This window comes from Ramularia collo-cygni (assembly GCF_900074925.1).
Source record: "Ramularia collo-cygni strain URUG2 genome assembly, contig: RCC_scaffold02, whole genome shotgun sequence".
In the NCBI taxonomy this organism is placed as follows: domain Eukaryota; kingdom Fungi; phylum Ascomycota; class Dothideomycetes; order Mycosphaerellales; family Mycosphaerellaceae; genus Ramularia; species Ramularia collo-cygni.
This window is the reverse complement of record NW_019716256.1, coordinates 874,127-900,284: the sequence shown is the minus strand read 5'-3', so window position 1 is coordinate 900,284 and position 26,158 is coordinate 874,127. Positions and strand designations below refer to the sequence as shown.

Genomic DNA, 26,158 nt, shown 5'->3' with positions numbered 1-26,158 from the left:
CAACTACTTTTTACTTTGTAAACTGTCCTCCCAAATCCTCAAAACCTCCAATGTAAAAGCATCATCATCACGATGGTCCAAAACATAAAATTCCTCTAATATCGGCGCAAGTCGATGTAATTCCTCAACAGCTCTTTGAGCATCCTCCTCAAATCCCCCTCTTTCCTCCCCCATCGGTTCGTCCGTGGACCAGATGATTTCATCCATTCCCAGCGTTTTCAGAACTGGGAACAGAGGTTTCTCGTGGTGATGTTGAAGTTCCTGGAAATGACATTTCCCTCCTAGAAGAATCTCTGTCAAGTTTGGACAATTCCTCCCTAGAGATTTTAGGAGAGGGGTATTATTTTCTAATTTTTGCGCGAGTTCCACTTTTTCTAAACCCGGTAAGGATTTCCAAATATCGTTGAGATTTTCGGGGGAGAGATTCGTGAAGAGACTGGGTATTTCCTCATCTGTGAGACGTAGTTCGCGGAGATGAGGGAATTTCTTTAGGATTTCGGGATTTTCCTTCAGGGGAGGGAGGGAGGGTTGTGGGTGATGGGAGATTTTCAGGCTGGAGAGGTTTTGTAGAGGGGAGATTGTTGCCAGGAGGTTTAGAGGGACGTCCGGGTCGATTGTTAAATTTAGATGCCGTAGGGTTTTGGGTAGGAGGGGGATTAGAGAGGATAGAGCGCTGGCTTGGAGGTGGATTTTGAGGGTTTTGAGGTTGGGGAATGGTTCAGGGATAGTCTTTTCGCTTGCTACTAGATGGATTGCTGAGAGGGGGATTGGAGTCCAGGAGCCGAGGGATTGTAATTTTGGATTTGTGGCGAGATGGTGGAAGATTTCTTCGGGGAAATGGGGAGTGTAGTCTGCATGGTAGGATAGATTGATATCTATGAGTTGGGGGAAAGAATTTAGGAATTCTGGCAGATTTTCCGCTGGGATGTCGATGCCTATGTTGTCTAGGAGTAGAGTTTTTGATCTTGGACAGTGCGCGGAGAGAAGGTGGCGGAGATCTTCGTGCACGTTTCCGCCGTAGAATTCGAAGGTTTGGAGGTTGGGTTGTAGGTATTGTTTTATCCAGGGAGTCGTATCACTGGGTCTGTTGGTGTCTATGCTGATATGTTGCAGTTGGGGGAAGGTTAGGAGTGTGTATTCKGAATGAATGGATTCGGAATCGCCGTCGAAGGRGAGGGTTTGGATGTGGTTGGCGTAGATTTGTCGACGTGCTGGGGGTATGTGTAAGAGGCCGTGGGGTGGGGGTTCGCGCCAGAGGATTTTGATGCTTTGGGAGTGGAAGAGGGAGTTGACGCGGAGGGCGGAGCGGAGGGAAGGATGGTCTTTTTGGAGGAAATCGAGGATTTGAGAGAGGAGCTCTGGGAGGTGGAGAGCACGCTCCGGTGCGGTGACATTACTCATTGTTGAAATTAATTGTATCGGGATGGAAGGGATGGACGGCGAGGTATATGATTAAATGTCCATGTGAAGATTGAAGATGTGACGATGATTAGAAGCGGTGTCTCCGAAGGATTTCGGTGACTACCGGATGTCCAACCCCCCCGAGCCCTGTTCTTGCCTGATTTGGTGCCTGACAACCTCGCCTTTGCACGACGACATGGAATCTACAAAAGCTGATTTTCAAATAGTATTGCACATTCAATTAATTTAGATGGCGAGAAACGTATACGGACCGTTGCACTCGCGGTGCACGTGGCGTGCAGTGATGTTGTGATGTAGGACGGATGTCCTGAACTTTTCATTCATCTGGGTCGGTTTCGTGCCGGAGCGTGCCGTACCTTGTTTGAGGCTGGCTTCTGTGGGGAGAAAAGCCCCGGCCAGTCAGTCGACTGCGCCCAACCCAGGAAAAGCATATCCGGACACTTTTTAACGTGGCTGATCGATGGATCGTGATCGTGTCAAAAAGAAGGTGTAATTCAATCTTCGTTTGCGAAACCTGTCTTGGACGTACCGTTTCTAGCAAGCTRCCAAGCTTCCAACAGCCACGCCCTTCTTACATATCAGCTGCAACGGTCCTACAAGATCCGTATCATAGCCGATGCCATGGCTTGGCAATACAGGGTCCGGGGGAATGCGTCAAGAGGTTTCAGACTTGTGCTTCTTCGGCGTCTCACATTTGGGTCCGCTGGCCCTATGAATGTCATGATTGCACCAAAGACACTGCCGAAGCTCATGTCCATTCCATTCCATTCCAATCAATTCCAATAATCGGGTATGTAGAAGCCAGCTCGCTTCCTCTTCTAGGCCTCCTCGATTTCCTCTCTCCATCAGTCCATTTCTCCACATCCTGTACAATCTAATCCGGAATCAAAAATGAATACAACAACGCTCAAAAACAAAGCTCATCAAACAACCATAACRACCACCCCCATAAACTCATCCCACAACCCCGAAGAATGGACCAATACCTTCTGCTCCAACATCTGCGGCGGCGACTGCGGGACTTGCGTAAGTTCCACCCACATAAAAAACACCCCGATCTAACCCAACTGAAATATGGAAGATAGGAGCCTGGTGTTGCCCCTGCCTCCTCTACGGCCGCATCTCCTCCCGCTATAAAGCCTTCCCCGGAGACGACTACTCCACAATCAACACCTCCTGCTTCACATGGCTAGGATTGTGGGGTTTAGGAATCAGTTTCATCCCTCAAATGCGGAGGAGAAGGCAAATTCGAGACATGTTGGGAATTCGGGGGAGTGTGGCTAAGGATTGTTGTGTGAGTTGCTGGTGTGCGCCGTGTTCTTTGGCGCAGATGAATGTGGAGATGAGGGAGAGGGCTGAGGTGGCGAGAGGGGGAAGTGGTGCTACTGGTGGTGGTGCTGGGGGGTATGAGAAGAAGGTTGGGGGCATGGTTTATGAGGCGCGGGATGGGGAGAGGGGGGCGTAGGTTTTTGGTGTGAGGGTTGCTTTTTTTGGGGCGTTGTTGGGATTGGAGGGGATTTATCTCATCTCAAAGTTTCGTTCTTGGGAGAGTTTTGTATTCTGGAGCTACTGGGACCATTTTTTCAGCAACACTTCCCCTACGCAGCGATGGCGGAAGAAGGATATGAGCATTGGTGTTGGATGGTGAAACTTTGAGATGAGACGTATGAGGTTTTGTGGCAGAAGTTCACGTTCGTTCAAGAATTGACGACATAGAAACAATGACGAAGATCCGAGTATGGTGGAATTGAAGTGCCTAGGAGATTCTCTCGTGAATGGCCGTTATACAGCATATATTTGCTGCTTTGCTGGAGTATACAAAAGAGTGACTACAGTTGCTCCTGATCCTCCAAATCTTAGCTTCTTGCTTGCCGACTGACAGTATTGCGTCAATCTTCATAGTACAGCCRGTGCGGATACTGCTCTACCATGGGCTTCAGAAATATCATCACTTGAGCCTCATTTCGTCAACGGTGATGATACCGTCGTTGTTCACATCGTGCCTAGTAAGCAGTTAGCATTCGCTAGAGAATGTTGCGCAAGAAGACTTCTTCCTACTCGGAAAACTTCGCAGTCAGAGCCTCGGGGTCCGTATCTCCGAGGCTTGCAGTGTGAGTGAGGAAGTGCTCCAGGGTCATGTGGTCCAATCCCCCAGAGGCTTCATGTATCATGGCCTGATCAGCATTGGTGTAATCGACAACGAGTTCGGATCGAGCGAGTTTAGATGGGACGCATGCGTCACCACCAGCGGCAACGCGGCATACTAACGACCAAGTCATTAGAATTCTACTCTTCCAGAATGTCAACTTWGCTTTGCTGTCCCTCTTACCAAAAATGCGGCACTCCTTTTTCTCGACATCCCATCTATATTCCTCGTCACAATGGCAACAAAACATGTTGCAGCGGCCGTAGCCATTGCATTCTCCGCGCCGCAGCACTCTGCTATGACTTGGCTGATAGAGATGGCCACGATGGAGAGACCAAGAATCATGGGTCCCTTCATATTGCTGCTGGGGAGTTAGTGTCTCGACTGAGTGAACAGAGTGAGAAGAGATGATCAAGTTTCCTATCTCGGCTGGAGTAATGGCTGATAGGAGATGAAGTTGCGTTCTAAGATGTTGCCACTGTCTTATAGCCTATAAGCCCTTGCTATTGATATTGCTGACAGGTAGGAGCGCCGTTCGCACCGAGATTTGGCGTTTGTTGAGTTCCAAGGCCGTGACACTGTAGCACCGTGGGAAACGTATTGTAAGAAGACGACATGCACTTCAGATATTCGTGCAGGCAATCTGTGCATCACAGACGGAAGCCAAGGGACTATCTCGTAATAATCCACGCCCCAGTATTTTTACCGTGAGTCTGTTAATTTCCTGCAAGTTTGGCGCCCTGTRGTGAAGGTAGGAAGCTCTAACGCGGTATGCAAACCTCATGGTCTCCTCTTCAATACAAGGGCATCCACATACCAGACCCTGTGCTCTTTCCTTACAATAAAGCGGCGTACAAGGCGTGTCTGTTACAATCCTAGATAGTGCTACTTTTCCTTCAAGTTGCAGCAGCAAGCTCAGATAGGTCGAACATTACTCTGATCGATATTCTTCCGAGCTCATTCTGGTACGGATGCTAGATAGATATTGCTAAAAGTGGAACATGATGCAGGTATGTATTCTGGCCGGCTCGGAAACAGCCTTACGGCGGTGGCGTCGACTGTAACATCAACGTCAGCTGAGCTGAAGATGCGGTCTTACTTACGTGTACTACCTGTTCAGACCATCTCGCAAGTCTACGCTCTTCTCTCCGACTTCACACTATGTATGGGATGTTCTTTGTCGGTGTTCAAACGTCTCGGATCAGACCAGTCTGTTTCACGATGGAATTAAGACGGATTTGACCGCTACAAGTCCTATACAACTATAGCCGTATGTGCTTAGAGATGAAGTCAAGCCGTGCAACTTCCTGTATCTGTTTACCTTTGAGCTCAGAGTCTGTTGACAAAAGATACTAGATAGATGCCAACGAATTCGAAGCCTCTAGGGGATAACTAGGAAGGTATTTTTAGCGCGAGACGCACGTTCATAATGAATCCATGTTTCTCCTCAATTCGCGAATATAGAGAGAAGTGGCTTGCAAAAAGATGTCTGTCACATTCTTGTAGCGGTCTGGAAGATATCATCGGCGCACGAAGGTGCTCAGGGGCTAGTATCAGTTGGAAGAAAAAGTAGACCGGTCGGTCTTTGCTTCTGCACGTCCTAGGTGCTAGATCCAAGATCTGAAGCTTCAAAATAGTGTCACGAACGATGATGGGTTTGGGAAATGTGAGGCAGAGAGGAACTTTGATCAATATTTTTTTATTCACAGGGCCGTAGCCCCTTTTTTCTCAATTTTAATAGCTCGAAAATTGTATCATAACAATCTCGAAGAAGGATCAATCGACATCACAACTTCCCCCACATTTAATCAGGCACAGTGATGATCTAACAGTGTGAAACGCTTAGTAAAACCTCGAACAGACACCCCCCCCCTTATTTTTTAGCGACCCACAAGGTGACAGACACAAGTACTGAGACTTCCATTACATGTCGGGCAATTCATCGTTGGCCCTGGACTCTTCGATAAGCGACAAGTGCAGGTGCCGAAGAAGTTCGCGCAGATTTCACAAAGCTTGGCCACGGTGTTTGAACACATGGTGGTAGTAGGTGTGTGGGTGGGTGGGTTGTGGGTAGGCTGGGTTTTGGGTAGGCTGGGTTTGAGCTGGTTGGATGCTTTTGAGGCTTCGAAGATGTTTTTCGTGCTTGGTTTTCCCTGCGATTGGTTTTCACGATGGAGTGTGTGTGGTTGAAGCAGAAGATTTGTAGGGGAGGAAGGAGCTTTAAATACTGAAGAGGGAAAAGTAGAAAGTTATGGGAGACAGTGCTGTTGTGTTCATCTTTGGAGAGACTTTGTGAGGTTAGCTTTCATAATGCTTTGTGTCATTATTGGCCTTTGATGATGTTCAAAATCCTTTATCCAGAGGTATGATTGTTTAATAAAATCTCCGAAGTGCGGGTTCGATTCTTTGTTACTCGATGTGTGGTATTGAGAACTTCCCATTCGGTGGGTTGTTCAGTACGATGCATAAACTAAGGCGCAGTAATTTCGAAAGGGGAATCAACACTTCCCTTCCAAACTCGGATCGAAAGTTTCTATGGCAGAGCTGCCAATATCAGTTTCTTCCAATGAGATTAGCATTGTAAGAAGGTCTCTCGATAGTCTAGCGAGTGACTTTTCTAATGGAGAGGGTTCCCCCGAACCTTCTGGCACAGAGACTGTGTTGAGCGAATGGTCTTACAATCGACGCAAGGGGACCGTAAGACTCTTACTATGCTAAAAATTTCTCATATTGACATCTCTGGTCTAGGTTGCGGATTGAGATAGAGGGGGACAACCGTTGTCGATCCAAACATATGCACATAACGTCAACACCGCGATAGATAGAATCTCCCTCGACAAATTGTTGGCCCATCACTGTGGCTGTAGCGTTTTTGTTATTGAGCGAGAAAAGTAGTCTTGCTAACAGCATCTAGTATCGCAGAGATCTAACCAAAATTTTAAGATCAGCATGTTAGTTCGCACTCATTATGTCAAATACAGCGTCGGGTATCTTGAACTGCTCATGTCAGAGCCCATGTTACAACGCATAGAGGTCTGCAGTCTGCCCTGTAGGTCACAATGATTTCTGTCCCACGCGAGTAAGTATAAGTATCGATGTTTCATCTAGGTCATCGCTCTCCTGTAATTCCCATGGAAGAGAATAGATGCGAGGTGTGGACATGCAGTAGATTGGTGCGGCCAAAAGTTATGTGGATCAAAGCATGGGACAAGGCTGGGACTACCGCCATCACCAATACCCAGCGAGAATATGACGGCCGTTTTCCGGATGCTGAAATAAACGCCCTGCTATTACCACAATGAGCCATGACTGAATCGCCGTTTACTTCCGCAGCGTCGGGATGCTCTACTATATCCGCCCTTTAACACAAGTTGCAAAGACCGTATCCGGTGGAGACAATGTTGCTGCTCACTCAGTACCCAGTCTTCCACTTTTATCGTACATCTCAAAACCCCCTCTTCCCAGCAACGACACCCTCACAAGGCCCTCCTTTACCAAACAACTTCCTCAAATCTCCAGCCAACAGCTCCGGAACCTCAAAAGCAGCAAAGTGCCCCCCCGCATCGAACTTAGTCTGCTGCACAATAGGTCCATTACTCGCAGCCCATGATTTGGGCAATTTAGCTACTTCTTGTGGAAAGTATGCAAGCGCCAAAGGAACTCCTGGAATGTACATATTGACCACATCCATTCTAGTCACGCCTCCTTCCCCTACGGGATGCGCGGATTCGTAGTAGATGCGCGTGCTTGCAGAAGGTCCTTCGCGTGAGAAAGCATAGATGGAGATCCAAGTGCATACTTCGTCTTCTGTCCAGGGGTAGGAGTCGGTCCAATCTGATGCCATGTCAATAAAATTCAAACATGAACGCTGTTGCTTTGGGAGAAGAGACCTACCGTGCAGCTTTTCGTATATCCATGCTAGTAGCGCAACAGGAGAATCTGTCAGGCCATAGCCTAGAGTTTGAGGCTTTGTATCTTGTTCTTTGAGATAGCCATCGCCTTCCTCAAGGTACTATCAAACCACTCAGTTTCTGTCATGATTACTCAACGTCATGAATCACTGCCTTCAACCTACCTTTTGCGTATGAGCCAGATCCGCTCTCGTAGCGCTCGACAAAGCAATTCCTCCAATGGCTTGGAAGAAACTGATCGGATTCTTCCAAGGTTTCGGGAATCCATGGACAGGAAAGTTGGTATGAACGGCTTTGACACTCTTTGGATACAATTTGGACACCAATCTCGATAAGAAGCCACCCCAATCGCCACCTTGCGCAACATACCCGGWTTCATACCCACAAGCTTGCATCACGCCATGTAGAGTCTCCGCGTGCTGCTTCAGTCCGAAGCCTTTCCGTGAGGGATATTGAGACCAGGCATACCCGGCTAGAGATGGAGCCACAACATGAAATGCTGGGACGTTTGGATCTTGAGGATCGGTGAGTAGTGGTAAGAGTTTCAGGACTTCGTAGTATGAGCCAGGCCAGCCGTGGATGAACAGTAGAGGAATTGCATTTTCACGTTTTGAGCGTTGATGAATGAAATGGATTTCAAGTTCCTCAAAGCCCTGTACCTGGACAGGCACCGTATATTGTGGAAAGCTGTTCAAGTGCTCCTCTGCACGGCGCCAGGAGAAGTGCTTCTGCCAGTGTTCTGCAATGCGGCGCACGTCCGATAAAGGGGAGCCCATTGACCAGCCTGCATCTTGAAGCTCGGTGGGAAAGGTTGTAGTGGCGAGTTTGTTGTTGAGGGTCTCGATCTGGGCTGAGGGGACCGAGATGGTGAACGGTTTGGGGGTGCCGGTGGTAGTCATATTGCAATGCTCTTAATATCCGAAGATTTGTGGGCATCAGCGAACTTATACTCCGCGTTGAGGCATAGGATTCGCTCGCATCCTTGCAAATTCGTACATATCCGAAGGATCTAGCAGGCATACTCGGGAGTCCGGAAGTCGGTTGTGTGGAAAGTCTGTTAATTATGAGCACGGTACGAGAAGTACGAGCGATTTGCGTTTGCTATCTTTTTGTAAACTCAATGACAGGGGTAGAGCCCCTGCAAGCGTCACCCTAAGGGGTTCTTACACCTCTAGGGCTTTTCTTCACAATAGGGCTCGTCGGAGAACTGTTGGATTGGCTGTTTCCGGTCGGGATCTACATCGGATCTATCGTACAGTCTGTGTTGCTATAGCGCCCAGGGGCCTTAAATTGTCTTCACTTCAAAATGGATCTTCGTCTCGAGAGCTTCCGAGACGGCGTTGCATGCCGCAGTAAGACTCGGTCCTATCGATCTTTCGGCGCCCTTCCCGACTTTTCTGAATACCGCAAACAAGGGACTGCCAAAGCAGGGCTTGCGCCGCTCCAGCACATCTAGTAGAGTGGAAGGGCAGATGTGGCAGCTCTGCTCGAAGGGCAAATGTTGCAAGAAGTATAGAAGTACACAAGTCTTCTGACGTTTGCCAATATCAATGATGCATGCCGAACGCTAGGCCTCAATCCAAAACGGCAAATGCTCAATCGCAATCATGGCATTCGACCAAAGCACAACAGAAGAATGAGGAACATCTGCCTACTATCAACCACAATGATAGCCATMTGCATTCAAGACTTGCCGCTAATCACTCAGCTTGCCACCAATGGATCATTCAAAGGTTCCCACAGTCCAAGAAATCCCGCCTTGCCAGTCAACACAAGGCTCTCTTGCTCACCACTCTGTTGTTCAAGGGATGCTCGGAAGATTTTATACTTGTTATCATGCCAATCAATACTTTTCCAAGTCTGGCCAACTTCATCGCGGAAGGTCGTGTCGATCTCTGGTCTCAAAAAGTATGCCAAGGAATACCGATCTTCCGCACTGTCGCCAGTGACCGGGAGGACTCTGTGCAAACACGACTTGAGTCGGTTTCCAGTCAGGAATCGAAGTGAATCACCAATATTCACCACAGCTTGCCCTGGACGCACTTCCACATTCTCCCATTGACCTGTCAGCGGATCTAGAAATTGGAGGCCAGGGCCAGTGCAAAAGAGCAAGGTCAAGGAGCCCACATCCGTATGAGCGCTGTGTCCAAGTTGAGTCTGGTTCTGATCTACCGGAGAATATTTCAAAAGTCCCAARGCACTGGTAGATGGATGTTGAGGTCGATGTTGGATTGTAAGCTCGTATTGGTCAGAATTTGCGAGAGCGATGCTCAGCGCTCTAAGTACGGCCATTCCTATGGAGTGGAGCTCATTCATGGTACGTTTTAGGAGCTCTTTTTCCCTGCATAGGGTTGGTGGAAGTAATGCATCGGGTTCACCTTCATATTGTGTTGCAACACCATCGCGAGGGATCTGTTCGACACGGATGAGGTTAGCATGCTATACTCGCGAACACTCATGCAAGGAATGGAGATTCGAGGCTCGTCGCCTCTTCTGGCCGTGACTCGACGACTACGCTCGCGGATGGGTGGTTAAGATAACAAGAGTAGTCAGTTCTGCAGAGAGCCAAGTGTCACCACCGAATGATCTCTTCCCGATCCTGTTGTCGTTGCCGCCGAAAGGAGGATATTCTCGATTGTTGAAAATTGAGCGACACTCTTCAACTCCACCGGTCCTTGGTACGATACGACCGACAGTACTTACCAAATACGCTTCAAAGCCATCCTGAGTACCAAGCTTTATACCAGCATTTCTCCCCGAAGGTTTATAACTAAAAAAACTCAGCACAGGCTATGAAAGCGGCAAAACGACCAAACAACGCACCCATTGAGCTTATGTGCGCCCATTTTGTCGATATCGTAAGAAAGCTTTTCATGAAGCGGAAGGTCGTACAAGCGAATCGCAAGATCGAAACACTCGGCGATGTCGGCATTGACGCTACTCAAATCTGATCCCGTGTCTATATCAAGATGAAAGAATCCCTGCTGTGTTGCAGCGAATTTGAGATTGTCCAGAGCTTGGGGTTCCAGTTCAACGATATCAACCAATTTGACGGTCTTCAAAGTCGACATTGTAAAGATGTGTTTGTTGCTGGTGCACTGCTGCGATTGTTGTTATCACTTTACATGGGGCACGCTGGCTTTACTTGTCGAACAGATATACTGCCAAAGTGCAAAACAATCATGCGAATGAATGCACTCACCACCACCCCTCTTCATACCCCTGTAAGCCATGATAAAACGCCACCTCGTGCCACATTGGCTGCTCACTCACCGGTTTGCCAGCGCGAGCGGGGAAAAGATTGTTTTTCTGTTTGCCTTGCTGCACGTCAAACTTGGGTGTGTGATGCGTTGGGATGTAAGGCTGAATGGTGACACGAGTTCTCTTCCAACACCCGCCACTTTTCCAGAGCTCGAATTTCCGACAAAAAGACTTGATCTTCCTTCCTCGTACTTTTTACGCCACAAAGGAAAATTCTGCTATAAAGTATCGATCAAAGTGAAGGAAGGATGTCAAAGCAGCCATGGATCGAGACGCCTTTGATATGGTCAAAACGCCTATCTGGAATTTGCGGATGGTATGTGGGTTGTTGTCACGCTCTTCAAAGTAGGTACTAATTTCAGACGCAGCAACATTTATCTGAAGCTTGAGAACACTCAACCTTCCGGATCTTTCAAAAGTCGGGGCATGAGCGCTTTCGTACAGGCTCATCTTCCCAAAGAGGCACCACCCCACGTTCAAAATGGCGGGACTGAACATCAAGAAGAGCACACCACAACACACTTCTTCTGCAGCTCCGGAGGGAATGCCGGCCTTGGATGTGTTTCAGCCGCCGTAACGTTCGGTTGCCCAGCTACAATCGTCGTTCCCAATTCCACCYCCGATTATATGATATCCAAATTGGAGGATGCTGGCGCGACTAAGGTCATTCAAACAGGAGCATCCTGGTTTGAGGCAGATGAATATCTACGGGAAGAAATCTTACCGGCAGCTCGAGCAAAGGGACAAAAAGCCGTCTATGTTCCACCTTTTGATGATCCTGCTATCTGGGCAGGAAACTCCACCATGGTTGATGAGATTGTTAAGCAGCTGGCCACAGTTGACGAGCACTATCCGTCAAACATTCCACGGCCAGAGAATGGCGTCGTAAATGGAACCAAGAACGAGCCAGTCGCACTTCTTCCAGACGCCATCATCTGCAGCGTAGGAGGCGGTGGCCTTCTAAATGGAATCATGCAGGGATTGGAACRCCACGCTGCGTGGAAAGGAAAAAGTGCGGGTCCCAAAATTCTAGCCGTCGAGACTATTGGAGCAGATGCACTTTCGCAATCAGTGGAGAAAGGAGAGCTCGTCACCTTACCAGAGATCACAAGCATTGCTACTACCCTCGGCGCTCGCAGGGTTTCGGAACAAGCTTTTACTTATGCCATGGACAAAGAGCGGGTTACATGCGCTGTTCTTAGCGATGTGGAAACTGTGGAGGCCTGTAAGCGATTTGCAGATGACGAGCGAATTTTGGTGGAACCTGCTTGTGCGGTCTCCTTGGCTGTCTTGTACACTGGCAAGCTTCACGAATATCTTCCTGGTCTACAACCGGAAAGTCGTGTCGTTGTTGTCGTGTGTGGAGGGAGCGGTCTTTCTCTGGAGATCTTGAATAAGTACATCGGGGATTTCTTGGGATAGATAGCTGCGTGGACAGGCTAGATACATGATATACATGCGAAAGGGAAGTACCATTGCTCTCAGTCGAAGAATCGTGCTTGCAATGCTAGGAGCGCACGCTCTACTTCCGTGTCCTCGAATCGTCGGGCTACTTCAAGCACACTTTGAACATTGGACTTGTTGAATGACAGTGTAGACCATTCAAGAATGATGTTCGCGACTTCAGTGAATCTCTTCTCGATAGCGGCCACCAGTGGCTGAGAACCCCAAAGGTCGCATTCCGGTAACACGGCACCATGTTGAAGCAGGCATTTCACGATATTCGGTCTGTTCAAGTTAATGGCTCGTACCAGTGYCGTTCGTCCATGTTTATCCATTAGCTCCAGATTGGCATTGTAATTCAACAATGGCACGACGTAATCTAGGTTGTCGCGATTGGCGGCGGAAAGACACAAGGGATTCACTCGCCAGGCGTTGGTAGCATTGACATCTGCGCCGTATCGTAGCAGCGGCTCAATACATCTATGCGTTGTGGCCCTTACAGCGTAGTGTAGAGGTGCATCCCCATTGAAGGCAGTGAGGTTGGGATCGGCGCCATATCGTAGTAGGATTTCGAGCGCGACAAAGTCTCCGCGCATGGCAGCCCATGAGACAGCGGTTCGCCCCTGGTAGTCTCGCTCGTTGATCTCAGATGTTGAAAGCCGCAACTGAGACTCCAAGTCTAGGTCGTGGATCCCCAGGACCAGCTTATGCAAAGATGGAAAATGTCTTTGCTCGAGGTATTCTTCCGTGTCAAAATCTTTCTTAAGGGCAGCCACGAAAGCCTCATTTGTGATGTCCGACCCATCCCTGAAGGTGTACAGCTTGGAGCAAGCGACATCCATGGTGGAATGTTTTGCCTTGCATGTAAAGTACGGGTCTGCTCCCGCCTCAAGAAGGAATCTCCAGACATCAACATGACCTCGATCCGTTGCATAGACGAGAGCTTGCGTTCCATTGCTCTCATCGGCATCGAAAGCAGACGCTTTGCCTTCAGCAAATAAACGCCGAATGCCTTCCAAATTACCCTCAGTCGCGTATCGAAAAATGAGCGCTGTATCCGGGACGATTCTAGCGGCCCTTATAGTGAAGTTGCAGCTGTACAAGTTTTCGAGACTGAAGGTTGCTGACACCATGGCCATGATCAGCCATCTAGGGAACTTGTATTCGAACTGAGTCATTGGTGCCGAGCGTCTTCTGCAGCTATGTTGGTTGCAGGGGCCTGTGATCGACGCGGGATAGATGACCTCCAAAGCCAAGTTACCAATGATAGGACTCAACTTCTGCGCAGTTGCGAAACTGTGACTTTTGTGACAAGTACAATTACAGCCCCATGCGCAGTATTGTTGGTATGCAGCGCTGCGGGCTCGTTGTTTGGCTTTGAACGTACGTCGGGGCTCGATGTAATCCTCGGACGTCTCATTGGTATCAGATACCGCAACCGATACCCTTCTCTCTATAGTTCGAGTTCGACTGGTCACCGCGGACCAAGTATCACCAGCATCTGGCAATAGGGGAAGACGTTCCTGGAGCGTTGGAGGGTCGACTGTTGCACTAACGAGCACCCGTTGGTTATCGGTCTCGTCTTCGTCGGAGTCCACCTCGGTAACGATCGGACCTCCATTCGAGTCTGATGTCCGTCTCCCCTGAGGACGACCGGCCAGATCCTGGGATATCGCTTGCAGGTGGGTTTGTACTTCACCCATCATACTGTGCTGGCGGGTAAGTATCTCCAGCATTCCATATTGCATCAGGTGCTGGGCAGCGAACGAATCAGCTGCGGCGTCTGAATGTCGAGCAATCATGTCTTCGAGAGACTCAGATTGCGCTGAGTTTGCAACCGACAGGATCAGCATCACATTAGATTTGATGTTGATCAGCTCGGACTGGCAATCCTTTAGCTTCGTGAGAATGGAAAAGTTGCTACGCTTCATCCACCGGAACTTGACATGGCTTCCTTTGTTTGAACCATTGACGCCGTTGTTTGGTCCTGGATTCAGTATGCTGCTTTGACTGCCCTGCGCAATGGACACTCGAGGATTGCCTGTCTCGACCAGCAGCGATGTTTCGGGCTCCGTCTGGGATATCTGAGGTGTTGACGACACATCCTTTCCATCTCTAAGGGGGTTGAGCAGCACCTGCATGTTACTCAAGGTTTTTGAGGCTTTCTGAATCATTAAAATTAAGCGCTGCTCTGTTGCCTCATGCTGCCTGGATGGCTCGGCATGTTGTCGCGCCCTCTGAAAGTGTGCGTCGGCGTGTTGCAGAACGACTTCAATATCCTCTATGTTTTGAAGTAAGCTCTCTGTTTCTTGAGGAAGCTTTCTAGCTTTGTGAATGAACTTGACTGTGGAGCGTAATGTAGCTGCAAGCGTGATTGCGCCGACGGTAATGCTAAAAGGATCCATAGTTGCGGCGAAGGTGGTCGTTGGGTGGAACGAAGCGTAAGCCAACGTTTCAACTGCATCGGATCAATAAATGTATGCGAGGCCGGGTACACTACCCATGCCTTCACAGTGTGGCTGAGCGTGGAAAGATAGTGCCTCAGTACATGAGTGAGGAGGAGGCCCAACTGCGCCCGGCGGAGGCGTGCTAAGCAAAGACTGCTGCATGCTGCACCAAGTCAGCCTTGACTCTAAACGAGGGCTGTATTCTGGACCGTGTCGCGCGGGCAGTCAGTCGTAGGATCGAGCCCACAAGCAGCTGTCAAGCGAATGACGGAATCTTGGCAAGGATTCAAGTGTGACAATGAATTGATCAATATGACTCGTCGACAGCTCACCGGTGGGATACGCCTCTATAGAGGGAATGACCCAGAAACGTGCACGCAGGTGAGCCAAAAAGTAGCACGCGCATGTAGATCAACGAATAGCCTCCAGCTTTGAGCTCGGAACGAATCTCCAAGGCAGCCGCTCGGTTATGAATTTGCATGTGAAAGCGTGGGTCAACCGCTCGCTCAAAGAAAATCATTCTCCTCGGTTCAAAATTTCACTGCCACAATGATGTGACATTCAGGATGCTTCCAGGATTGCATCGTACTAATCTTCAGAGTCGAGGACTATAGCAGTCTTCCGAGTTTGTTTTCGAGGCGATGCCGTTGCCGGGTGGCTTTGCATCATCAGAACATCCCTCAAAGTGAAAGCCCACGTCTTCGGGCTTCGTGACTTGATGACGATTCTCGCCTTCTCCCTCCGCTGCCTTACGAATCGCACCTGCGTTTTTCTTCAGCCAGCGATACCTTGCGTCTATAGCTGGCGGGAGCTTGCCGGCATGAGGCTCGTCTGCTGTCATGCACAAATCGAATAGATCGCTCATGTACTTTACATCATCCTGAGAGCCAAATGTATGATATGCTCTTCCTTTTCCTCTTTGAGCGGAGGTATTAGTCACCCATCGGTTCATTGCCTCCTTGGAAGGCAATCTCAGGCGACCAGACCAGGTTCTTGCAATGACTGCAGCTTGGGATTCAGCAAAGGGGAATGCCAAAACTCGAAGAGGTAGAAGAACAAAAGCGAGAGTGGGGCGAGGTGTCCAGAACATGTGCAGATATGTGTTCGTATTGACACCAGTAGCTCCGTGCTCTTTGTAGTCGTCCAAATGTGACAAGAAGTCGTGTTCATAGTCGAAGCCGGTAGCAAACAGTATATGGTCCACATCTGTTTCGACGTGGCCGTCCACGAAATGAACAGCTCTTCCTTCTGACTGCAGCTCTTTGACTTGTGGGAGCATCATCTTATCGTCGCTAGTGTCGTTAGCAGAACGCTGGTACACGGACCTTGTCGATATCAGCAGCGGGGTCGCGCACTGTTTGACGATGTGAGATGCAAGATCTGAGCCAGAATGAGAGTAGCCGACGATTAAGACTTTCTGCTACGCATCAGCCCGGGTTTCAATAAGTCGGCACAAGACCCTGCCCACTTTGCCTTTGAAGCGCTCAGAACTCCGGAACTCGCTCGAATGGCTGATACTTCCTGGATATGATAGTTGCCATTCCTTGAGTCCCGTGACATCTGGAATGTAGGGCTGATTGTATCTTCCATTACATACAACGACAGCATCGTAGACTTCTTCGAAGACGACCGAAGTCTCCAAGCTCCGGTATCTTACCAACCACGGTTTATGAGTCGACGTTTCCTGCTCGCGCAAGGGCTCGACCTTCAACACCTCTGTGCGGAAATGGACCATGCCGGACAGAGCTTCACCGTAGGAGACTAGATAGTCGCGGGTAGTTTTGGCGTCAGGAAGAATAGGCGTGCCGTCTTTGAAGTTAGTGTCGAAATACTGCATGACGGGAATCGGTAGATTCGACTCCATGCCCTCGTATATTGGACTAGGGAATTTCCCGATGTCGCATATCGGCGAGGATTCGTCAGTATTCCAAACACCGCCGAGAACGCTGCGACGTTCGAAAACATCGATTTTGGCAAAGTGACCCTCGGCATGAAGGTATCTTACCGTAGTCAGAAATGGGTTTCCACAGGATGTGAGAGGCTTACTTCGCGACGGCGGCGCCGCTCGGACCTGCCCCAATAACAGCTACTGTCCGAACATATGTTGTGGCCGAGTCGTTGGTCGGTGCCGCCAGCCATCGAGGCCATATCGAGAACGTTGACCTATCATACAGGTTTGAAAACCAAGACATGGAGTCTGTGAGTACAAGCTGCCCGTTGGACCCTTTTCGCTCACACAAAAGGCGCTGCTCGACAAGACCAGACTGTTGTAGATGTCGAGGGTAGAAGGACAAATTGGAGAGCTAGCATGTCGCCTTCATATATCTGTGCAAGGAGGAGGCGAAGGAAAGACTAGGCCATAATCGAGCGGCTATTAATAATAAGGTTCTCACGCCGGGTGGTCGGAACTCGGAACCTACTTCCGGCGCATCCCGCATCCCGCATCGAGCCGGCCCACCCACTTCTCGTCGACTCAACCGCAGCTCAGGCAAAGACACACCCTCCATCGCGTATTTTCGGGCCTTTGACAAGACGAACGGCCGGTCCTCTTTTGCCCCTTGCGGAAGGCGAGCCCTCACAACAAACCAGAGAACGAAGATAGATTCGAAACACTTTGTAGCACATTTGGTGATTCTGGTCCTGAGCTGTCCACAGCATTGACGTGGCTGGAATCYCACCGCTCTGAGGGGACCCGTGTCACAGCCCGGCGAGTACCAGATTTACGTTACCGCGCCGCAGCTCAGGACAGGTGTGAGTCAAATGTGGATATGGACGAGATGGATAACACCCGTTGAAAGGAATCGCAGGATTGAAGGTTATCGCCCGTAGCGAATACAAAAGAGACTGCTAGATTGAGATACTGCTCTCATGTAGCTGTCGTCCAGCTTAGCTCGTTTTCGATATACTGCTCCCCGAAACTACGTCGAGCAGCAATAAAAGCCAACGCTCAAAGAACCGGACCTTTGACCGTACGCTGACAAAGACAGCATCATATCAATTTGGACGGGATTTTTTGCCGTAAGCATGTCTGGAAGCAACACTGGAGAGGATCAAGTGCCATGTCATGATAAGCCCAGTATTGGAAGCTGTCGACGCGGTGAAATCCAGTATGGTGAGATGTGTGTGACTTTCGACGTTTGATATGCTGAGTGTGAGTCTTGAAAAATACCCAAAGTATGAGAAAGAAAATTAATTGGTCCTCTGTAGACCTGCTTCTTTTTTGCTACCTATTCGTGAGCGCTGTCGCCTAACTTACTGTGAGAAGAGGCGGTCGTCTTCAATTTCACCGGCCCTTATGGTTTTTTTTTCGACACAGGGGCAAAGCCCCAGATTTCTTCGGTCATAACTTGCCAGCACATGTTCTCGATACAACCATGACAGATCAAGGCAATGTTCGCGAGGAGTAGGTCTTCAAATGGTGAGTATTGAAAATGGACATGATGAATGTGAGATTTGATCGAATTGAAATGCATTTGCCGCTAGTCGAATGGCCTACATGTCTTACAAACAAGGCCGTTCAGCTTTACGAGACGTCCTACATCTCTTCCTCAAGAAGAATAATATTCAGGCTAATAGTGAAGTCACAAGACATAGCCCTGGTAGACAAGTTATTGTGAAACTGAGTTGATTGCTTGCCTAGCTAGTTAAGTGAGTGAATGGCTGGCTATGTGTATCTAGCTATCAAGATTGCTAGAATCTCCCACATTGTAATTAAGTTGCGGACAGTGAACACAATTAGTAGTGGTACCATAATCCATTTCGACTCCAGGAAACGGAGGAAAGGTAGATGGAAAAAGATGAAATTGTAGAAGCGGCGCCGAAGTAACCAAAAAGGGTTGARAAACCTGAATATGCGGTAGACGCGCCAAAGGTACTGCAGGGGATTTTCCATCATCGCTTCGTCGTTGTTGGAGTAGTCCGGTCGTGATAGGTGCAAGTTGTTCAGGTTGAAGTCGTCGTCGTATCCCCAGGCTGGGGCTACTCGCCATTCCCATCCTCGTCGACTGTAGGAATCTAGTGGACGGTTGATTCGGAAAAGTCCATAGTGCGGATGTCCACGATTTGGCAACATATCGAAGTCGTACATGATTGCCATGACAAGACGCTGCGAAGTGAGTGAATTGGTGGAGTTGATTGGTTTCGATTCTCCGATTGGAGGCATGTCCGGAAACCGGCCGCCAACAGCTTCTCTGTTGAGACCCCGACATGCCAGTCGAGGTGCGTGTTCCTTGATGTGCTCTGCCGCATCTTGCAAGGATGACTCTGTAAAGTTCCATCCCTCATCTTCATTCACCCGTTGTACGTCGATGAAGTGGCAAGTCCATTCCCCGCCACGCTGTGGTCTGGAAAACTTCATGTAACAGCGCATCAGGACGTCTGTGAGTGGTCCACGAATGTGTCCACGACTCATATTATGGCCGCGAGAGAGGTTGAAAGGGAGAACAAGTTCCAGCTTGTTGAAGTTTTCGAAAACGTTGTCCGAGATGGAAGGTCCGGGAAGATTGACCGGCCTCTGAGTGGGGCGTGGGTACCGAAAGATAGGGGGACGTTGGGCGTCACAAATGTTGACGCTGAGAGTGTTGCGTTCCCTGTAGGCTTCCGTCGCTGGGCCGTAGAGACCACGAGAGGTCAGTTGTAGCGAAGTGAAATCTTGCAACACTGGGAGTACGTATGCCTCATGCTTTGCGTCGAATGGGTCGAAATGTAGGCCGACTTGGAGCCCGTTAGGCTGAATGACAAAGGTGCTGATTGCGAGCAATATCTCGTGGGGAAGCGATTCCAGAGTTGAAGACATGGTGGGAGGAGATATGTCTGCTGTCGAGCTTCGTATCTGTCGTATGAGTAGTGTTCTCTGAGTATGCTTTGATCGAGGCTGAAGCGAGATTTGTAGTGGATGGTGGATTGTAAAGCAGAGCGATGGATGTTATGATGGAGAGCTATCCCGTAGAGCACGTCTGCTTTAATATTCGAGATGTTCTTTCCTCGGCATCATCGGCTCAAGAAGTTCACAGGCGTTGTTGAAAGCCCGATCTTTGTTTGCACAAAGCAGGAGTCGAGAAAGCCGCTGCGTCGACAAAGGACAAAGCCTTTGTTGACATTGAAAATGCTATTGTCAAACATAATCTCAGAGAGTGGATCTGAAGATCGAACAAGTGCATTGTTGAGTGGTCTTCGAAGGAGAGATGTGCGAAGAATGCTCAAGGGGGTAGAGCGCCTTTGTACGAGACAATGTTGTCGGCTCCTATCGATTTTGGTCACTGAGTCGAGCTGGACAATAGCACTTCATATTATCAATGGCAATAGTCCTATAACATCCCACTCATTGCAAATAACCATGACCGTGACATGGGAGGGACTTTTAACAATAGGGGCATGATGTCACAATAGAGGGCTTTGACAGAGAATATGGATTTCGATATGACTATCTGCATAGATGGATGGCAGTTTCACGGCCCCAGCGCATTTGTCTGCAGTATACGTTGTCTGACCAGAAAATCCGTCCAATTCTGATTTCCCCTGGATGCCAAGCATTCACAAGCTTGCGTCCCATAACAGCTCTTCTCCAAGGCTTTCTACTTCCCTGACACCGCTTTCTTCATTACACACTCTGTCACAATATCTTCTCTCCTACTAACCAGAGTAGTCTCATCGTTCCGATCGCGATTTGCTGTTTTGAAGACTTGTCTTTGAGGCCCCCTACTCTTTTGAGCTGACAAGTGACCGCCAAATGATGGATTAAGCTTGTCCCTCTGAGTGATAAGGACCGTCAAAACTGCGATATTCTTGTCGACGTTTGGCGTTGCTCGAAGTATTTTGCTAGCTCTGTGTTTAGAACGTCAAGATATGCAGAATTGACATGGAGTGCACGCACTGTAAATTATCACTGATGTAGGAGAGGGGATGGTAAAGGATCTGCCGAAGACGGGTAACTGTGGATAAGCGCTCGAGTACAGCCCCCCATTACAATGAAACCCTTCTATCCACCCAGTCAACTCATCCCTACAACTCAACAACAAGCTTCCTCGCACTGACACCCTGAGACATCAAATCGCACGCCTCTTGAACACTCTCCAATCCCTTCCCAACCACAAACGGATCAGGCTTACATTTCAGCAACCCACTCTCCAAAGCACCAAACATCCAATCCCCAAAAATCCTCGGTCCAACATCTGTCATGACCTGCTTCTCCCACCCAAAAATCCCCCTCAAAACAGAATTCGGCAAGAGACCAGATGGCCCCTTACAAAAAGTCAAGCGCAACCCCTCGGGAACCTCCGGGAGAGGAAACATGGGCATTCCAGGAGGAATAACAGTCCCCACCACACGAGACTCCTTGTCCAATCCAAATCGATCCGCAATCTTGACACAAGTTTTCAAGACGTCGAGATCGATAATGGCGCTGAAGACTCCCGCGAAATTCAACCCCGAAGTCTCAATAGCCTCGACGATATTCCCTTCAACATCTGCATTCTTATAGTCGAGAACACGACTAGCACCCAAATCTTGACAGTACTGCAAATTGGCCTTCCCAGCCGTAGCAAAGACTTCATAGCCTGCAGCTCGCAGTAATTGTACGGCACAGCTCCCGACCGAAGAACTCGCTCCCCTGGAAACTCATCAGTAAGCTATTCCGAACATCTCTCATTGTCTATGTTAGGACTCACCAAACCAGAACAACCTCCCCCCTAACCTTGGGTTCCAAAACCGGCATCTCCAACCCCATATTCTCCTTCTCAAATAAACTCACAGCAGCAGTAACAATCGCAACCGGCAAAACAGCCGCTTCCTCAAACCCGACATTCTCAGGAATCTTCGAGATAAGCTGCACATCAGCTGTACAAAACTCCTGAAAAGCTCCGAATTCCACACACGCGAGAACTCGATCGCCGACTTTGAATTTCTTCTTCTGCTCATCATCATCATCAACATCCGAACCAATCTCTACAATGATACCGGCGACATCGCATCCGATGACGACGGGGAATTCCTCCCAAATGATGCCAAGGTTTTGGATCCCGGCATCACAGGGATTGATTGCTAAGGCGTGGACTTTGATGAGGATTTGGGTGGATGTTGGGACTGGGAGGGGTGCGGGGGAGATTTGGAAGGGTTTTTGTTGTTTGTGGAGGAGGGAGGCTGCTTTGTTGTTGGAGGGTGACATGGTTTGAGGGATCGTCAGATAAGGGGGTAAGAATGTAAACGGGGATGGATGGCTTGTGAGGTAAATCGAGGTTGTTGGAAGGGATACTTATGCCAGTCTTATATATGTTCTTTTGTCAACTGTAATCCCCGATATCACCGTTTCAACTGCAAGTTATGGCTGCAGGTTGTGACGGATATAAGCGAATACTGAGCTATCCGCGCTCGAGAATACGAGAGCGGGTTAGCGCCGTTCTGACTAGTGTACGAAAATGGGTTAGCTTGATCCTGCGAGAATGTGAAGTCAATCAAGAGGAGAGGCGTAAGTCACATTTCCTGATCTTCGAGCAGATGTTCGATCTTGATCGTATATGCCACATGCCACGTACCTCTGATTCCTCATTTTATCCGGTCTCCCACCTCGAAAGATCTTCGTTCCCTCGAGGACTATTCATCCCTTCCTCTCTCCAAACTCAGCAAAGATCTCGCGTATCCTCTTCTGATACCTTTCATTATCCTCAAGTTTCCTCTGGATAAATCCATCAACATCCTCATCCCACAGTCTCGCAAGAGCCATCCCTTCCACATCCGACCTCAACTCCTTGAAATACATGGGTTGCAAATGCTGTTCGAAAATCGCCGGAAAAGCATTCAGGCTCTCCCAAGCCATTGTATACCAAACTCGACCTGTCTYCCAATTCTCTCGTAGAAGTTCGCTGCAAGTGAAAGGTAGCCGTCGTGATTTCTCCTCTTCTTGTATAACATCAACGAAGAGATTATGCAGGGCTTCGTATTCCTCCAGCTGCACCCCTTCGAATTGATCAACACCACAGTTGTTGAGCCAGCTGGGTACTCGGACTGTTTGTATAGGACGGACTGAAGCGAATTCCAAATCAATCAGGCTGGTGATGTTCCAATCATCATCGACGAAAATGTTACTTTGGTGCATATCGTTGAAAGCGAAGACGAAAGGGCCGTTGCGGGAATCTTGGTTCCAGAATTTCGGGAGGAAAGCACGCAAAGCTATCAAGGCAGAGAGTTGGAGGTTTCCATCGTTCTGACTGAGGATCGAATTCGGCTGATGACGCATACGAAGATCGTGGTATCGGATCATGTCGTGGATGAATGGCTCCGTGGAATTGTAAGTTGTTGTCTGGTAAGGAGACGTTAGCTGAGCACAGCGCTGGGCTCCTGAGGGGAGAGTACTCTTGATACGCCCGTCGGGATCTGATGTTTGTTCCAGAAGAAAGTCAAATCCGAGATTGGCCGATTTGTCAAGGATAATACGCCACGGTCATTCATTGTCCACGAGCCTATTCGAGGCTGCGGTATTTTCGCTAGATCAAGCATGATGTTGGCGAGGCCTCGGTAGAGGTTGACCTTACGCTTGCTGTCACCGTGGTGCTGTTTCCAGCTCGTCCATAGCATTTTTCCCTCTTCAACATATTCTATCAGTAGATATCCATGCTCAGCAAGACTCTCTCGGCGATGGGGAAAATAAGGCGCAAGCGTCTCATCGTACCACCATGCTATGCATCGCCTGAAGAGCCAGTATATGCGATTGATCATCGACTCGTTGTCGATTGAGGTGAACTTTCGCAGTCAGCAGAGAGGACCAAGAACAGGAGCGGTCTACATCCGAGGGACCTGACCTACCGACTGTGTTCCCGGAAATCCCATCTCAAGAAGGCGAGGGATAGGAATACTAGGACAGTTCCCTCGAAGCCAGATGTAGGTCGCCGCTTCACAGCGAAGCTTCTCGTCAGCACTTCCTGGGCTGAAAGACTCGCCGACATTGAAATGAAGGAGAAAGCGAATCATGGCTCGTCCTGGGCGATTCGTGTTCCGAGATCTGTCGATGTGGATTGGCAAACATATGTTGAAACTCCCAGATATCCATTCAGGCTCTTCGCTCAGTCGGAATTGAGCGGTCGAGATGCCGAGATGACGGGCCACAAGCCCCTCGATCTGCGTTCGATGTTGACAGAGGTATTCGCGAAAATCGAAAAGGTGCTCCAATTGAAACAGGGCTGGGATCATGTCCAAATCGCTGTCGAGCGCTTCAATTTCAGTGATGGGACCCTTTCGCGTCTCAATCACCCGTACCTCCTCCATGGTGACAGACGATCAACGACGTCTGTGTGTACGAGCCGGCATCAGACATACGGCCGCACGCTTCCGACGAGGGATTATGTCATTCAATGTAGAGCACTTATGGTTTGGAGACGATCAAGAGATGGCACGACCTTGACTTTGTGATTGAACAGGGAGCGGTGTTGGCCATGCGATTCACCTTCAAGAGTTCACCCGTGCCTCCCCCTAGCTCGGGCCGGCCCGCTCCCGTCTGGCGCCAAAAGCCAATCACATCCTCTCACACCATCACTCCTCCTCCACTCTTTTCTTTGCGCCAGAACTACTTGGCTGAGCCTTTTCGGCATTTGTCATACGTCGCTGGCCTGAGTCTGCAGTGTTTCCGTTCCAGGATCCAGCGTTGGAGTTGCCATCACTGTTAGAAGCTCCAGTGCCAGTGCCGCCTCCGGAGCCAGTGCTTGTTGTTTGAGTTTCAGCTGGCATTCTATGATATCCATCAAAATGTCAGGAACTGCGTCAGAATTTAGGTGGGTCGGTCATAACTTGCTCTGAAGTGAATTATCGAGCTCAAAAATAATGTTGTAGGCCGAGAGCTCCACCACTTAGCTGCTCAAAGGTTGGGCAATGCAGTGCATTTGTAGATTCGACCCTAGAAGCCTAGTTTATGTTGAGGGGATGAGTGGTAGTAGATAGATGGATGGTGTGTAGCCATATCATGAGATAGGGACAGGAGATCAATTTCACCTTCTCCCGCCCAAAAACCCAAACATTCCACACAGTTCCAGATACAAGCGTCAACCCAATCTACCCCGTCATAGTAGGTAGACACGCAGGTACACGCCCAACACCGCCATCCTACGCACGCCCCAACCCCCTCAACTCATCCAACAACCCACACGTCTCCTCAGGACTAGCAATCCACGCCGTAGTAGCCGCCAAACGCGCCTTGAAATCATTACTCCCCGCACTCAAAAACTGATCCCCCACATGCAACGTCCTCCGTCCCTCGACTCCCCCCAGGAATTTCTGCACGCACAACACCCCCCAACTCTTATCCCCGATATCCACAAACACATCATTTCCCCCATTGAAGGCACAAAAGGGAATCTTCTTGCCGGCCTCGCTCATTTCGACCACGCGTTGCGTGACGAGGACAGTTTCTTCCAGTTGTTCGCGGGAGAGCCGGTGGCCGGGGGGTGGGTAGATTCCCACAGCGCGGGATTTCCGCAGCACGGAGACGGGGAGGGACATGCTGAGGATGCAGTTGTTGAGGGCCGCTTCGGCGGTGTCCAGGAGGGAGGTGATTAGGGGTTCGGTCCAGGCGGACATTTCTGGTAAATGCCATTGGGATTCGGGGACAAAGTCGAGTTTATGTTCCGCGGAATGGTTGAATTGGAAGAGGAAGTTTGCTTCGCCGCCCATGACGACCAACTGACTTGGGGTGTCTTGGGGGATCGCATCCAGGAGACCGTGAAGACGAGCATGGTAGGCTGAGGCGGATGTGTAGCCTGCGGCTGTGACGATGCCAATTTTGACTCCTCGAGACATGAGATCGAGGATGCGTGGGATGACGGGATTAGAGGGGGAGAGATTTTGGCCGTCTTCGTAGAGGGTGACGTCTCCATCGAAGGTGATGAGGGCGGGGGAAGGGGACTGGGGGGTGGAGATGGAAGTGAGAGATAGGCATTGGGCGGTGTTGAGGATGATGCGGATGTCGTTGAAGGAAGGAGCCACGAAGCGGCGGGAGGAGATGCGACGGAGATTATCTTGATGGGAAAAGGCGGCTACAAGATGGAATCTTCATTAAAACGACGGTTGATTCATGGGGGAGATGGGAGGGTTGGATCACCTTGCAGTGGTAAGGGGGTGAAGAAGGTTCCCACACTGGGGACCAGCAGTTTGAGTTTGGAGATGCTTCCGGGAATGTTCTGATGGGCGATGTGGTCTGCTATGAGAGCTTCGACATCGGCCATGATCTGAGCATAGCGGGAAGCGGCGGTCGAGGCCATTTCCTCGACCGAAGGTTTGTCGGATTCATGGAGATTGGTGGGTTGGGAGAGGAGGACAAAGGGGACGGCCAGCAATCCTTTGATCCATTCGATGAATTGATCCCGTCGATGGGTCTATTCAATATGCTGCTTCAATGTTTGTTTGTCGGGGTGAGATATTGGTTGAGGATTACCTTGAGGGCGTCTAATTCAATGATTAGTAGAATTCCATGAATTCGAGATGCTCGCACTCACATTCCACACGATATCTGGTCGTCATGATTCCAAAATCTTGATGTAAGTAAGAAG

General features: G+C 49.4%; 11 protein-coding genes; 1 reads left to right on the top strand and 10 right to left on the bottom strand.

Moving 5' to 3' along the window:
• Window positions 1–3: 3 nt before the first annotated feature.
• RCC_01903 (uncharacterized protein) lies at window positions 4–1,401 on the bottom strand (the record flags this gene model as incomplete). The annotated part of the gene is made up of 1 exon (XM_023767188.1): window positions 4–1,401. One exon carries the CDS (start codon window positions 1,399–1,401, stop codon window positions 4–6), a length of 1,398 nt encoding a protein of 465 aa, XP_023622956.1.
• Window positions 1,402–3,370: 1,969 nt separating this feature from the next.
• On the bottom strand, window positions 3,371–3,818 carry RCC_01902 (uncharacterized protein; the record flags this gene model as incomplete). XM_023767187.1 has 3 exons in its annotated part: window positions 3,371–3,425; window positions 3,481–3,685; window positions 3,752–3,818. 3 exons carry the CDS (start codon window positions 3,816–3,818, stop codon window positions 3,371–3,373), a joined length of 327 nt encoding a protein of 108 aa, XP_023622955.1.
• Window positions 3,819–7,013: 3,195 nt separating this feature from the next.
• Window positions 7,014–8,378, bottom strand: RCC_01901 (related to epoxide hydrolase; the record flags this gene model as incomplete). XM_023767186.1 has 3 exons in its annotated part: window positions 7,014–7,402; window positions 7,463–7,580; window positions 7,644–8,378. The coding sequence occupies 3 exons, from the start codon at window positions 8,376–8,378 to the stop codon at window positions 7,014–7,016; spliced, it is 1,242 nt and encodes a 413-aa protein (XP_023622954.1).
• Window positions 8,379–9,183: 805 nt separating this feature from the next.
• On the bottom strand, window positions 9,184–10,550 carry RCC_01900 (related to naringenin,2-oxoglutarate 3-dioxygenase; the record flags this gene model as incomplete). XM_023767185.1 has 3 exons in its annotated part: window positions 9,184–9,891; window positions 10,183–10,249; window positions 10,303–10,550. 3 exons carry the CDS (start codon window positions 10,548–10,550, stop codon window positions 9,184–9,186), a joined length of 1,023 nt encoding a protein of 340 aa, XP_023622953.1.
• A 438-nt stretch (window positions 10,551–10,988) lies between these two features.
• On the top strand, window positions 10,989–12,162 carry RCC_01899 (related to L-serine dehydratase; the record flags this gene model as incomplete). XM_023767184.1 has 2 exons in its annotated part: window positions 10,989–11,056; window positions 11,109–12,162. The coding sequence occupies 2 exons, from the start codon at window positions 10,989–10,991 to the stop codon at window positions 12,160–12,162; spliced, it is 1,122 nt and encodes a 373-aa protein (XP_023622952.1).
• A 59-nt stretch (window positions 12,163–12,221) lies between these two features.
• On the bottom strand, window positions 12,222–14,588 carry RCC_01898 (uncharacterized protein; the record flags this gene model as incomplete). Its single annotated transcript, XM_023767183.1, has 1 exon — window positions 12,222–14,588. One exon carries the CDS (start codon window positions 14,586–14,588, stop codon window positions 12,222–12,224), a length of 2,367 nt encoding a protein of 788 aa, XP_023622951.1.
• Window positions 14,589–15,225: 637 nt separating this feature from the next.
• RCC_01897 (related to flavin-containing monooxygenase) lies at window positions 15,226–16,822 on the bottom strand (the record flags this gene model as incomplete). XM_023767182.1 has 3 exons in its annotated part: window positions 15,226–16,047; window positions 16,099–16,630; window positions 16,677–16,822. 3 exons carry the CDS (start codon window positions 16,820–16,822, stop codon window positions 15,226–15,228), a joined length of 1,500 nt encoding a protein of 499 aa, XP_023622950.1.
• A 1,472-nt stretch (window positions 16,823–18,294) lies between these two features.
• On the bottom strand, window positions 18,295–19,425 carry RCC_01896 (uncharacterized protein; the record flags this gene model as incomplete). The annotated part of the gene is made up of 1 exon (XM_023767181.1): window positions 18,295–19,425. One exon carries the CDS (start codon window positions 19,423–19,425, stop codon window positions 18,295–18,297), a length of 1,131 nt encoding a protein of 376 aa, XP_023622949.1.
• Window positions 19,426–20,630: 1,205 nt separating this feature from the next.
• Window positions 20,631–21,792, bottom strand: RCC_01895 (related to oxidoreductase; the record flags this gene model as incomplete). XM_023767180.1 has 2 exons in its annotated part: window positions 20,631–21,237; window positions 21,296–21,792. The coding sequence occupies 2 exons, from the start codon at window positions 21,790–21,792 to the stop codon at window positions 20,631–20,633; spliced, it is 1,104 nt and encodes a 367-aa protein (XP_023622948.1).
• Window positions 21,793–22,221: 429 nt separating this feature from the next.
• RCC_01894 (uncharacterized protein) lies at window positions 22,222–23,885 on the bottom strand (the record flags this gene model as incomplete). XM_023767179.1 has 3 exons in its annotated part: window positions 22,222–22,923; window positions 22,977–23,363; window positions 23,427–23,885. The coding sequence occupies 3 exons, from the start codon at window positions 23,883–23,885 to the stop codon at window positions 22,222–22,224; spliced, it is 1,548 nt and encodes a 515-aa protein (XP_023622947.1).
• An 831-nt stretch (window positions 23,886–24,716) lies between these two features.
• Window positions 24,717–26,129, bottom strand: RCC_01893 (probable IMP-specific 5'-nucleotidase 1; the record flags this gene model as incomplete). XM_023767178.1 has 4 exons in its annotated part: window positions 24,717–25,645; window positions 25,711–25,984; window positions 26,044–26,054; window positions 26,105–26,129. 4 exons carry the CDS (start codon window positions 26,127–26,129, stop codon window positions 24,717–24,719), a joined length of 1,239 nt encoding a protein of 412 aa, XP_023622946.1.
• Window positions 26,130–26,158: the final 29 nt, after the last annotated feature.